Source organism: Notechis scutatus, chromosome 1, assembly GCF_049901735.1.
Source record: "Notechis scutatus isolate UNSWTSFEM ecotype Mainland chromosome 1, rNotScu1.2, whole genome shotgun sequence".
In the NCBI taxonomy this organism is placed as follows: Eukaryota; Metazoa; Chordata; class Lepidosauria; order Squamata; family Elapidae; genus Notechis; species Notechis scutatus.
In genome coordinates, this window is record NC_142009.1 from 339,861,032 (window position 1) to 339,874,104 (window position 13,073).

Consider the following 13,073-nt stretch of genomic DNA (forward strand, 5'->3'; position numbering starts at 1 on the left):
ATGATGTTACCTAGTTTGGTAATGAAACGTCTGCAAGATCACCAAATTCAGAAAGCACTAAGAAATACCACCACCCCCAAAACACACACACACACACACACACACACACACACACACACACACACACACACACTATATATATCTATACAGCAATGGAAAAGAATATGAGCTGTAAGGTGATCAAAGAGAATTAGCATGACCCTACCACACTTGACTTTCTCTCATTCAGCCAAGGCCATCCTTCACACCAGCCAAAGGTTTTCCACAACCTATCTGAAAGCCTGGCTGACATAGATCTAAACAATTGATAGAATACAATAAGGTTGGAAGGGACCTTGGAGGTCTTCTAGTCCAACCCCCTGCCAATAGTAGGAGATCCTATGCTACCATTTCCAACAAATGATTGTTCCGTCTCTTCTTGAAAACCTCCAGCAATGGAGTTGTTCCTCTGATTAATTGTTCTCATTGTCACAAAACTTCTCTTTAGATCTAGGTTGAATCTCTCTTTGATATGATTCCATCTGTTACTTCTTATCTTGCCCTCAAGTGATTTGAAGAATAAACTGATTCCCCTTCTCTGTGACAGCCCAAGTACTGAAGACTGCTATCTTACTCCTTCTCTTCATCAGACTAGACCAGGAGTCCCCAAACTTGGCAAATTTAAGACTTGTGGAATTCAACTCCAGCATAGCTGGCTGGAGAATTCTGGGAGTTGAAGTCCACAAGTCTTAAAGTTGCCAAGTTTTGAGACCTCTGGACTAGACTTGTTCCTTCAATCATTCTTCATATGGTTTAGTGAATCTCAAAATCTTTTTTGTATCTTGGTCATCAGAATTGGATGAAGTTCTGTAGCATTTATATGTAATATATATCCCTGCTACCCATAACTTCCTTGTCATCTTTTAGTGGACCAATATTTTCTTTGACTTTTTTCTTATTTTTTTACATGTTGAAAAACATTTTTTTTTACATTTGTTGCAAGTCTTAGTTAATTCTGAGACTTAACTTTCCTGACTTTGTCCTTGCAGATTCGAGCTATTTACTGGTATTCTGTTTTAGTTGTATATCCCTCTTTCCATTTTATATTTATAAATTTATTGCATTCAATGTATACATCTAAATAAATATAAATTACAATTATAATTAAAATGATATAAAATATAAATTCATTTATTCCAGCCTTATTAAGACTTAATCATTTACATCTCTACTATTGGCAGTTCTGCACCATGACTTCATCGGTCTTGCAGCAACATCTTTTGTTCTGTCTCTCCTCTTATTCTAATGAGTGTGTTTTTGTAACAATTAGGCAACAGATTACACGCGTTAGTGGCAGGATCCCCATTCAGATCTCTGCCTGCCTTTCTAGTTGAATGGGCGGGCCCTGAGGGCAATAAACGCCACCTAGCTTCAGTTTTTCCAAGGCAGAGGAATCGGCAAAATGGGCGTTGGTTCTTACCTGACACGCCATTTCTCTTCGAGCTGCGAGGATCATCCAGAGAGTGGGAGGTGCTTCAGTCTGTGCTGTTGTAGGCTGAGCTTAATTACTGAGGAACACTCCTCCTTCCATCACGTGGCTCCATTACAGTGTTCCCCAGTTTATGCGCAGGTGAGAGGAAAGAGAAATTCGTACTCTCATCTTACTAGACTTAAGGGTTCATTGGCCGAAACAAGGCCCCACCAGACGGTGAAAGATAAGGGTGGGGCTGGATGATCCTCGCAGCTCGAAGAGAAATGGCGTGTCAGGTAAGAACCAACGCCCATTCTCCTTAGAGCTGCTCGGATCATCCAGAGAGTGGGACATACCAAAGCTTGGCTGTCCTATGGGAGGGACTCCGTCTGGTTTGGGAGCCTCTCTGGGTCCTTGAGGACCCGCTGTAGGACTCGTCTGCCAAACAAGGCCTCCGCTGAGGCAAATATGTCGATCTTGTAATGAAGGGAGACGGGGAGGCCCAGGTGGCAGCCCGGCAAATATCAGTGATTGGGGCCTGGGTGGCCCAAGCTGCCGAGGTAGCCGCACTTCTGGTGGAATGTGCTGTTATTCCGCTGGGTACTGGCAGAGCCTGTGACAAGTAAGATTTATTTATTTTATTTATTTATTTATTTGATTTGCCAATTGTTTACAAGATAATAAGTATAAGTGTATACATAGTTGTGAATATATGAAATGGGTACATATAAGAAAAATAAAAGAATAAGAGAAACAATAGGACAGGGACGGTAGGCACGATGGTGCGCTTATGCACGCCCCCTACAGACCTCTTAGGAAAGGGGTGAGGTCAATAGTAGACAGTCTAAGGTTAAAGTTTTTGGGGTTTGGGGAAGAGACTATAGAGTCGGGTAGAGTATTCCAGACATTGACCACTCTATTGCTGAAGTCGTATTTCCTGCAATCAAGTTTGGTGCGGTTTACTTTGAGTTTGTATCTATTGTGTGCTCTTGTGTTGTTATGATAGTAGCTCTGATCCAGCAGCTGATGGTTGAAGGGGATACCTTGTGGCCCAATGTCTTGGGTTGAAAGGAAAGGAATAGGGATTCGGACCTCCTAAAGGGCTGGGTGCGCTTAATGTAGATGCGAAGGGCACGTCTCACATCCAGGGTATGCCAAACCGTCTCCCTCTCTCGCGAGTGATTGGGGCAGAAGTTTGGGAGAGTGAGTTCCTGTGCCCTGTGGAAGGCTGAGTTGACCTTGGGCAAGAAGGTAGGGTCGGGCCGGAGGACCACCCAGTCGGCGTGGAAGATGCAGAGGTCCTTTCTCACCGACAAGGCTGCGATCTCCAAGATTCGACGGCCGATGTAATGGCCACCAGGAACACAACTTTGAATGTTAAAAACTGGAGGGTGGATTCCCTGAGATGGACACAAGGACCCTATTAAGTTCCCAGGTAGGGTATCGGTGAACAGTTGGGGGACACAAATTAGTGGCTCCTCTGAGGAATGCCCTAATGCGAGGGTGGTGGGAAAGGGAACCAAGGTTGTTGCAAGCGATGACAGTTGTGAGGGCTGCGACCTGCCGTCTCAAGGTGTTGGGGGAAAGCCCTTTCTTCAGACCCTCTTGGAGGAAATCCAAAATCCGAGCGATGGAGGGCGAAAGTGGGTTGACCTGGGATTTATGACACCACTTGAAGAAACTATTCCAAGTGGCATTGTATATTCGGGTAGTTGAGGGCCGTCTGGCGGCTAAGATGGCATCAATAACCTGGTCAGAGAACTTCTCGTTTCTTAAGCGGTTCCGCTCAACCTCCAGACGGCTAACTGGAGCCATTGGGGATCCGGATGCCGAAGGGGCCCCTGAGAAAGGGAGATCCTGTTCGGGGGAATTTTCCAGGGAGGGGCCACCGATAGGTTGCGGAGGTCCACAAACCATGGGCGCCTGGGCCAGTAGAGGGCCACCAGAAGCAGTTCTGCCTTCTCGTGGATCAGTTTCTAGATGACTCTGGGAACTAGGGCTAGTGGGGGGAATGCGTATAGGAACCCTGGGGGCCAGGGGCAGCGTAGGGCGTTGTAATTCTCGGCCCCATGGGAGGGGTACCTCGAGAAAAATCTTGGGAGTTGTGTGTTGAGAGGGGATGCGAAGAGGTCCACTATCGGTGGGCCGAAGATTATGGTCGCCTCCTTGAACAGGGACGGGTGGAGGCGCCACTCGGACTGGTCCACCGTGGCCCTGCTCAGCCAGTCTGCTTGGGTGTTTGAAACCCCTGAGATGTGCTCTGCTTTGAGAGAGAGGAGATTGCGCTCCGCCCAGCGGCAGAGGCGCTCGGCTTCTCTCATCAACCGTATGGACTGTGTGCCCCCCTGTCTGTTGACGTGAGCCTTGGTGGTGACGTTGTCCGTGAGGATAAGGACATGCCGCTTGCGTACCTGAGAGAGGAAGCTGCGTAGGGCCAGGTGTATGGTGTGAAGTTCCAACCAGTTTATACTGCATGCCCGTTCTGTCTCCGACCATCTGCCCTGTGTAGTGAGTGAGTGGATGTGAGCGCCCCATCCGGACAGGCTGGCGTCTGTGTTGATGGTGAGCCATTGGGGCTCCTTGAAGTAATGACCCTCGTTGATGGCGGGGTTGGTCCACCAGAGGAGAGACGTGAGGACCCTTGGAGGTACCTTGACCGTGGATTTTGAATTGCTTCTGCCGGATCTTTGAAATGGGAGCAGGAATCACTGTAGGGATCTGGTGTGTAAACGGGCCCAGGGAACAATGGAAATGCATGAGACCATCTTACCCAATATTTTAGACAATTGTAATAGAGTTACCTTTTTTGATCGCCGGATATGTTTGACAGATTCCTGGATGCTAAGGAGTCTTTCCGAGGAAAGAAAGACCTTTCCTTTGACCGTATCAATTACGGACCCCAAGTGGGTTATCCGGTTAGATGGCGACAGTTGGCTCTTTTGCCAGTTTACGAGGAACCCATGGTCTTGGAGGGCAGAGAGAGTAGCTCTGGTGTCCCTCTCTGCTTGACGTCTGGAGGGAGACAGAATGAGGATGTCATCCAGGTAGCAGTGGAGACGCATGGGAAGGTTCCTAAGGTGAGTCGCTAGTGCCGCGAGGACCTTAGTAAAGGTTCTAGGGGCCGATGCCAACCCAAAGGGAAGGGCCACATATTGGAAGTGGCGGTGATTGTAACAGAACCTGAGGAATTTGAAATGGGAGGGCCAGATTGGGATGTGTAGATACGCTTCTGAAAGATCTATTGAAGAGAGCCAGTCCCCTTGCCTGGTGCCCAGTAGAATGGACTGTAAGGTGTGCATCTTAAACCTGCGGTGGATCAGGTAAAGATTAAGTCATTTTAGGTCTAGGATTGCTCTCCATCCATCTGAGGATTTGGGGACCACGAAGAGGTGGGAGTAAAAGCCCCGGCCTCGTTGAGAGGGTGGGACGGGTTGGATAGCCTGTATGTTGAGGAGATGATGAATAGCGGAATCCATTAAACTGTGTTTGGTGGGGTCCCTCAAGGGGGGGATGCCATGAAAAAGTCAGGGGGGGCGTGCCGAAATTCCAGGGCGAGTCCGAACCTGATGGTGTCTCGGACCCAGGCATCAGAAGTAGAGGAATCCCATCGGTCGGCGAAATGCCTGAGGCGTCCGCCAATGGGGGGGAGGGACGGGATCTATCTTGGGCGCCGGAAGGGCCTCCCTCCTGATCCCCTGAAGGATCGCTTGTAGCTGCCGCCCCTTCTGTTCCTGTCGCCTGAATCGGCTCAATCCTGGGGTTGGAATGGCTGAAAGGAGGGTGGTCTCGGGTACCTGGGCCGGAAGGGAGACTGGTAGAAGGGTTGGGAGGACCCTCTCCAAAATGGCTGAGGGGCTCTGGGCTCTGACCTCCGAAAAAGAGAGGGAAGGAATTTTTTCTTGCTTTAGCTCTCGACTAGCAGGGGTTCCAGAGCTGTGCTGAATAATTTGTCCCCCTTGATGGGGGCGGTGGCCAATTTGACTTTGTTTTTGACAGCCGCCTGCCAGTGTTTGAGCCAGAGCAGGCGGCGGGCTGTAACATGCGAGGTTATAGCTCTAGTGGAGAACTTAACCAAATGGTAGGTGGCGTCGGCCGAGAATTCTGCCGCGGCCGTCAGTTTAGAGATGTCCTGATGCGCCCTTGTATTAGAGGGGGGGACATGCTGTTTTAGTTGGCAGAGCCACCGGATCGAAGACCTGGTGAAGAAGGAAGCGGCCGTGGCCGATCTAATGGCCCAAGTGTCAGCTTGGTGAGCCCGGCGTAGGGCTAGTTCAGCCCTCTTGTCCTCGGGTTTCAGAGCCTCCAGAGGATCGCTAGGGGAGGAGGAGGATGCTAAGCCAACAATGGGCTCATCAACCTCGAGGGTATTAAGTAGGTTGGAGAAGTCTGAGTCGAGGTTGAAAAACCTCTTGTCCTGGCTGGATGGGATTGGGGGGGGCCCTGTGGAAGCCAGCTGTTTTGAGATTAGGTCGGAAAAAATGGGTGGAGCCGGAATGATGTCAGCTTCCACAATGGGCTGCTTGAAAATGGAATCCTCTGGGCCCTCCACCGGGGAAGGGTGGGCAGAGGGAGACTGTGTGTACAGGCCAGAGATGTTTTTGGCCTTAAAGAGAAGCGATTTATACAGGTGTGGCTTGAACAAGCCCACAAAGGTGGGTTGGTCAGGGGTGAGGCCCTCATCCTCGGACATCTCCCCCTCCATAGGCTCTGTCTCTGATAGGGGTTCACTGTAATGTGTTGACCCCAATTCGAATTCTTCCTCCTCCCTGAATTGCTCCAGGCCCCCTTCCTCCTCCTCCTGTTCCCTTTCTGGAAGAGGACTGTCCCTCTGTAAAGGTACCTGACCGTGGGGAGGGTCTGATCTAGGCAGGGACCTGACCGATAGAGACTCATGTTCGGGAGCCATCGGGAAGAGGCCGGGTCTGGACATCTGTTGGAGACCTTCCGCAATCCCCTGGCGGATAGCCAGCTCCATCCATGACCTCATTTGTTCTGGAATCTCGACTATGGTGGGCTCCTCTTGACGCAGACCAGCAGCCATAGGAGTAAATGTAGCTTCGGGTGTCCATCTGGTCGTTGGTCCAGGGGCCTGATGCCCCTGGGGTGAGCTGTGCCTGGAGAGGGAAGAGTAATCTGGAGGAGGGGGGGTGAGTAGAGGTAGAAGGAGTGGAGGGTGGTAGGGCTGGAGGCACCGAGTGTGACTCCCTGGATCGCCTGTCGAATTCCTTCTCCAATGCCTTATGGCGCCTTAAGGCGTCTCTTTGAGAGGCCTTGGAAGTTTCCTTAGCCTGTCTGCGCAAATGGTGAGACTTAGATTTGGCCTTCAAGGAAGGGCCTTTAGAAGAGTTGTCGTCTGCCATTTTAAGAAGTAATGATCGTATGCAAGGATACTAGAGGCGGTTGGCTCGCCTAGCGTTCGGCCTGCAACAAAAGCCAGGTGTCCTTTCAGCTGGTCCGCGCCCCCTTTTGGAATTTTGATGTATATAATATATATTATTATTATTATTACTAATATATATATATATATATATATATATATATATATATATATATATATATATATATATATATATATATATATTTTATTTTATTTTATTTATTTATTTATTTATATATATGTGTGTGTGTGTGTGTGTATATATTTATTATTATTAATATTTTTTATTTATTTATTTATATATAAGAAATATGTAATTTGATCGAATAAATTCGGATCTCGGTCCAATGAGAGTAGTAATCCAGGTGATTATTTATCCAATTAGCCAAATGAACGCCTGAGGCCAATGGTGCATGGTTGAGAGATAAGGCCTCCAGCAGCTTTTACTCCCAAATGAAAACCGGGAGGGGGGGCTGCTGCTGATACTTCGCCCTGAGCGCGGCTGCGGAATAGCCAACAATACTTTTAACAACGGAAGTATCAGGTATCCAGGTCTAACGAATGCTCTGAACAGGCTGGTAAGGCCTGTTTTGGCGAGCTAGAAACACTCGCAGCAGTCTTTTTTTATATATATATAAATGAGGCCGGAGGAAACAAAATGGCGCCCGACCATGAGGCGGCACCCAAAATGGCGGCCGCCTACGGATTTCACTGTCGGGGCTGCTCAGGACGGAACTAAGCCCCTCCGGCAAGCTTAGAATGCCGAGAGGGGCAGCGAGGAGAAATTCGCCCCTTCCTGGGACGATTGGCATTCGTGGGGGAAACCAGCGGCGCTTGGAGTGCGATGATTCAAGCTGCTAGCGAGGGTGGCGTGGAAAGCGGCAGGAAATTCAGATCGAGGATGGGGGGGGTTAGCGCAAAAGCTCTGCTAAACCGCCCGCTTTTTTTTCCCCTGGGGGCAAGGAACGCGCTCCCCTTAATCTAGAGACAACCAACTGCGCAGAGGCTAAAGGAAGAAAAAATATTAATCAAACCTTCAAGAGAAATTAGAAAAGATCCTGAATCAGCCAAGGAGCTATATCAGAAACAGCCTAACTCTCACGAGGCTGAGCATAAACTGGGGAACGCTGTAATGGAGCCACGTGATGGAAGGAGGAGCGTTCCTCAGTAATTAAGCTCAGCCTACAACAGCACAAACTGAAGCACCTCCCACTCTCTGGATGATCCAAGCAGCTCTAAGGAGAAACAAATCAGACGATCATGGTTCCTGAAGCGTTTGTCCTGGCTTCGGCTAAGCAAAGGAACGTTTGAACAGGTATCTTCTTTTATGGGATTTACGGTGATTTAAATGGCGCGATATTGCTGGGTGTATGTCGGCTCCCTTCTTTTTAGTTAAGAAGAAATGGCGAAAAGAGCTCTGTTTTTGTAAAATTGAAGAGGGCGGCTTATTTTCAAAGTAAACCTGGAACGATTTATGAAATATTGAATTCACTCTGTTCTTTTTCGTCTCCCTTTCAACCGCTTTTCCCCAAAAACCCCATCCTGCTGAGGTGAGCTAACTTTGGGAAAATGGGGAGAAGCATTATACTTTAACTAATGCTTCAAGTCAGTGTTTTAATGTTTTAACTCTAATTAAAGTGTCTCAAATAGAAATCTTTTAGCTCCCAGGAAGAAATTATTAAGAAAATATTGGAATGTGCTGAGATGAGTAGATTGACATTTGAAATTAGAGAGCAAGAGGATAAACAATTTTATGAAATTTGGGATCTTTTTTATCAGTGGTTAGATGACAAAATACGATAATAGAATATTTAGAAAGTTAGATAGCAAGGAATACTTTTATTTTTTCTTTTGCCTATGTTATTTGACATTATATCTATAAAGTGTTTTTAGGATAGATTTGGTATGACTATATGATTTGTTATAGAATAAACGGTTTAAAGTTTTGTTCTCTCATAAAATATGAATGATTAAAAGTATAGTCAAATGATTTATTAATAGCGATATTAGGATATATAAGTTTGGATTGACAATATGAGTTGTTATGTAATATAACTGCAATTGAGACTATGAAATGAATGCACAAAACTGATGAACCAACCGACACACTGTATGTACATAAGAGAGTTGATGTTTTAATGTTTTGTTTGTCTTGTTTGTTTGTAGAAAATCAATAAAATTGATTTAAAAAAAAAAAGAAAGAAATCTTTTAGCTCCTAGGGCAAGGGTCTTCAAACCTGGCAAGTTTAAGACTTGTGGACTTCAACTCCCAGAATTTCTGAGCTAACATGACTGGAGGAGGAATTCTGGGAGTTGAAGTGCACAAGTCTTAAATCTGTCAAGTTTGAAGACCCGCTGTCCTAGGGTTTTTCTCTCTCTTTCATTTTCTTTTTTTTTATCCAGCTTTCCCTTCACCTGATTTATTTCTCATAGCACAAAACTCGGTCTCAGCTGATGAAAATAAAATAGGAGGGGTGAGAAGCATCATATGCCACCTTGAACTTCAGCCCTTGGTTTTATTTTGTTCAGGGATTGCTGAGTGTAAATTATTTATTTTTTAACTGCTGAGAGATTGAATCTGGGAATGCCTGTTGAATGTCATACTTTAAACCAGCCTTCAGTCATTCCAGTGAGATTTGAAGGCAGATGCCCCGGAGGACATTCAGTTAATAAAAGGTTATGTTTATTTAATGTTATTTATTATCCCAGCCTTGTTATTTTTATAAATGGCTAGAGGTGGCAAATATGCCTAATTCTCTTCAACAACAAGCCTGTGAGGTGGGTTGGACTGAGAGAGAACGAGTGGCTCAAACTCACCCAGACAACTTTCAAGCCTTAAAGTGGGATTAGAACTCACCATCTCCTGATTTTTAGCCTGGTGGCTGAACCATTAGATCCAGTTGGCTCTCATATCGAACTGATTCTGAGATTATGAACCCCGTCAGTGTCTTGCAGACCCTGTGATCCTTTGAATTGATGGAGTAGTTAAAAGCACCAGGCTAAAACTGGGAGACTCTGAGTTCTAGTTCCGTCTTAGCCAAGAAGTTCATTTTGGGACATTCTCTCTTTCTCAGCCCCAAGAAAGAGGCAAGGGCAATCAACTTCTGAAAATCTTGCCAAGAAAACTGCAGTTTTTTCTTGTTCAGGCAGTTTCCAGGAGTCCCAACTGCCTCAACAACAATCCCCCCCCAAAAAAAGTGTGATGACCAGCTGTCCTATTTAAGTAGTTAGAGGCAGGAAACAGAATCCTTTCATAAATAACATTTTCACTTTCCTTGATCAGTGAGTTGAGATACTGCATTGAAAATGGCTGTACACCTGGGGCTGTGGTTTGCAAACATAGTATTGTTTTCTCAGGGTTTCAAAGGGAATAAAACAAGATGTTACACGTTCATAGCTGACCTGACCAGGGGTGGGATTCAAATTTCTTAACAACCAGTTCTGTGGGCGTGGCCTAATTTGTGGGTATGGCTTGGTGGTCATGTGACTGGAGAGGGCAAGGCAGGTGGCCATGTGACTGGCAAACCAAATTTAAGTGGTCCTCGCTTAATGGTCCTCGCTTAGTGGCCAGTTGCTTAGCAAGTGTTTTTTGCCAGTTTCCAAGGCCTGGGGAACGCTGGAGAGGGCAAGGCAGGTGACCATGTGATTGGCAAACCAAATTTAGGTGGTCCTTGCTTAGTGGCCAGTTGCTTAGCAAGTGTTTTTTGCCAGTTTCCAAGGCTTGGGAAACTCTGGAGAGGACAAGGCGAGGCTTGGGCAGTTACAAGGAGCTACAGGGAGCGCAAGGCAATGACAGATAATGACACTAAGTCATCGTTCAGTTGCTTGACTTGTGGTAGAGTGTGAATCCAAGCATGTGTTTATTCAATAAATAATTTGTTTACGGATTATTCTTGCCTCCTCTCCCACCACTCAGTTGATAATCAAACATTTCCAGTAATGTTCTTTTCTTCCAGAAGTCACAGAAGTATTAGAAGACCATGTGGTTTTATGTGGCGGCCTTGCTGGGGTTCTATTACTTGTTCCGTTGGTACCGTGAAAAACAGATTTTCCCAAACCTGACAGAGAAATATGTCTTCATAACTGGCTGTGACTCTGGATTTGGCAATCTTCTGGCTCAGCAGTTGGATGCAAAAGGCCTTCGTGTCTTGGCAGGTTGTCTGACCCAGCAGGGTGCAGAGAAGCTGAAAGAAGCGACGTCAGAACGGTTGCAGACCATCCTCATAGATGTCAACAACACAGAAAATCTGGACAAAGTAACGGAATGGGTGAAAAGCCAAGTGGGAGACAAAGGTTGGCACAGAACTCAGGCAGTCTTGGGTTTTCTTTAGGATTTGACTAAAAATAGAATAATATTCTTCTGGTGTAAATTAGGGTGAATTTTTAGAAGGGTTAGCCCCATTTTTGTCACAACAGGCCTCTGAAACTGATAATTTAAAAAAAGATACTAAGCAGGAGATTTTGATCCTAGCTTCTCTAGGTCTGAAGTCCATTTTTTAAATCTCATCTCTACACATTGCCACTCTGTACATATTGGGCAATGTGACTTGCTCAACCCCCTTCTTTCAGTGGAAAATGTTTCTTAATATGTATCGGAGACAAGAGTTACTAAACTGGACAGAACTGTTGCCCTAATACTTTCCAGGTATTTTAGACTGCAACTCCCATCAGCCTGAGCACAGACTATGGCAAATGATTAAGAGATTAAAGCAGATTAAGGATGCAAGTTGCTTGCCCTGCACTACATACAAATTTTGTCCTTGCTCATTGTGTCTTCTGTGATTGCTACTGATCTTTCTCCTCAGAGGTTTTCAGGAAATGGTAATTGTCACATTGCAATTGGCTTGGAAGAAAAGCTGTAAATGGGTGGCCTCAGGTTGTGATGAGCATGCAGATGTGTCTATGCAGCTCCAACCAACACAGCCATGTGTTAGCAACGTCAGGAAAGCTCAATTTTTCTCTTGTCCCACTAATCTTGAAATGAAGTACATGAAGTGGTGGTCTCACTTAGTGACTATTTCATTTAACAACCAACTTGTCAGTCTCAATTTTTTCAAGTTCTCATCCTGCCTTTATTATATTTATATTTATATTTATATTATTTATATTTATATTTATATTTATATTTATATATATATATATATATATATATATATATATATATATATATATATATATATATATATATATATATATATTATAAATTACTGAACACAGTGAACACACTGTATCTAATGTTCCTACATTTTCCTCTTTTCCCAGCAACAACCCTGTCAGGTAAATTGACCTTAGAAACAGCTGAGTGGTCCAACTTGTTTTCATACCTAAACCAGGACTAGAATTCACATCTTCTGGTTTCTAACATGGTTGCCATAACCACTCTAAACCAACTATTCGTGGCTGCTAAACAAGGAGTAACTGCATTACTATGTCTTCCAGCAGCAGTGCATACTTGTCATGCCAGGCATATATCAGATTGACTGATTTCACAATATGTGGAAACTTTCTCAATTTGCATGGACTTGTAAGATTGAGTACTAACACTACCTTCAATAGAAGGTTGATATAATGGAATTGAAAGCACATTTCTTCCTCTTGGCTTTACTTTCCAGGGGATTAGAGGAGATTTCTTTTAAGACATGTCCCACATCTCCATTCTTCTGTGGTCTGAGATGTCTCTTGCCTAACCATTGTCCTGGCAGCAACTCCTCCTCTTCTTATCTCTCAAGGATATTCCCACAGACCATTACAAATAAGATTTATGAAAAATGATTACAAGTACTAGGGAGTTTTCATCATTAGAATAGAATAGAATAGAATTTAGAATTCTTTATTGGTCAAGTGTGATAGGACACACAAGGAATTTGTCTTCGGTGCATATGCTCTCAGTGTAAAAATGTATTCATCAATAATCATAAGAAACAACATTTAGTGATAGTCATAGGAAACCAAATAAGCAATCAAAATCTTACTAGGAAACTAAATAAAACAATATAAATTGTAAAGATACAAGCAACAATATTATAGTCATAAGTAGGATTAGATAGGTAATAGGAAGGGTGAAAAGAATAATAGTAATACAGTCTTAGTAAATTGTTTGACAGTGTTGTGGGAATTAGTTGTTTAGCAGAGTGATGGCATGGAAGAAAAAATGTCCTTGTGTCTGGTTGTTCTGGTGTATAACATTGTTTTGAGCATAGAAGTTGAAACAATTTATGTCCAGAATGTGAGGGGTCTGTAGATATT

General features: G+C 44.8%; 1 protein-coding gene across 2 annotated transcripts in view; it reads left to right on the forward strand.

The window, feature by feature from the left end:
- Positions 1 to 8,070: 8,070 nt before the first annotated feature.
- The window catches only part of LOC113428955 (retinol dehydrogenase 7-like), a 37,880-nt gene continuing 32,877 nt past the window's right edge, over positions 8,071 to 13,073 (forward strand). For both annotated transcript variants that reach the window (XM_087952826.1, XM_087952827.1), the window contains exons 1-2: positions 8,071 to 8,142; positions 10,784 to 11,120. In XM_087952826.1, the coding sequence (XP_087808952.1) occupies positions 10,808 to 11,120 (313 nt within the window). In that variant the 5' untranslated portion in view covers positions 8,071 to 8,142; positions 10,784 to 10,807. The remainder of the gene's footprint in view (positions 8,143 to 10,783; positions 11,121 to 13,073) is intronic.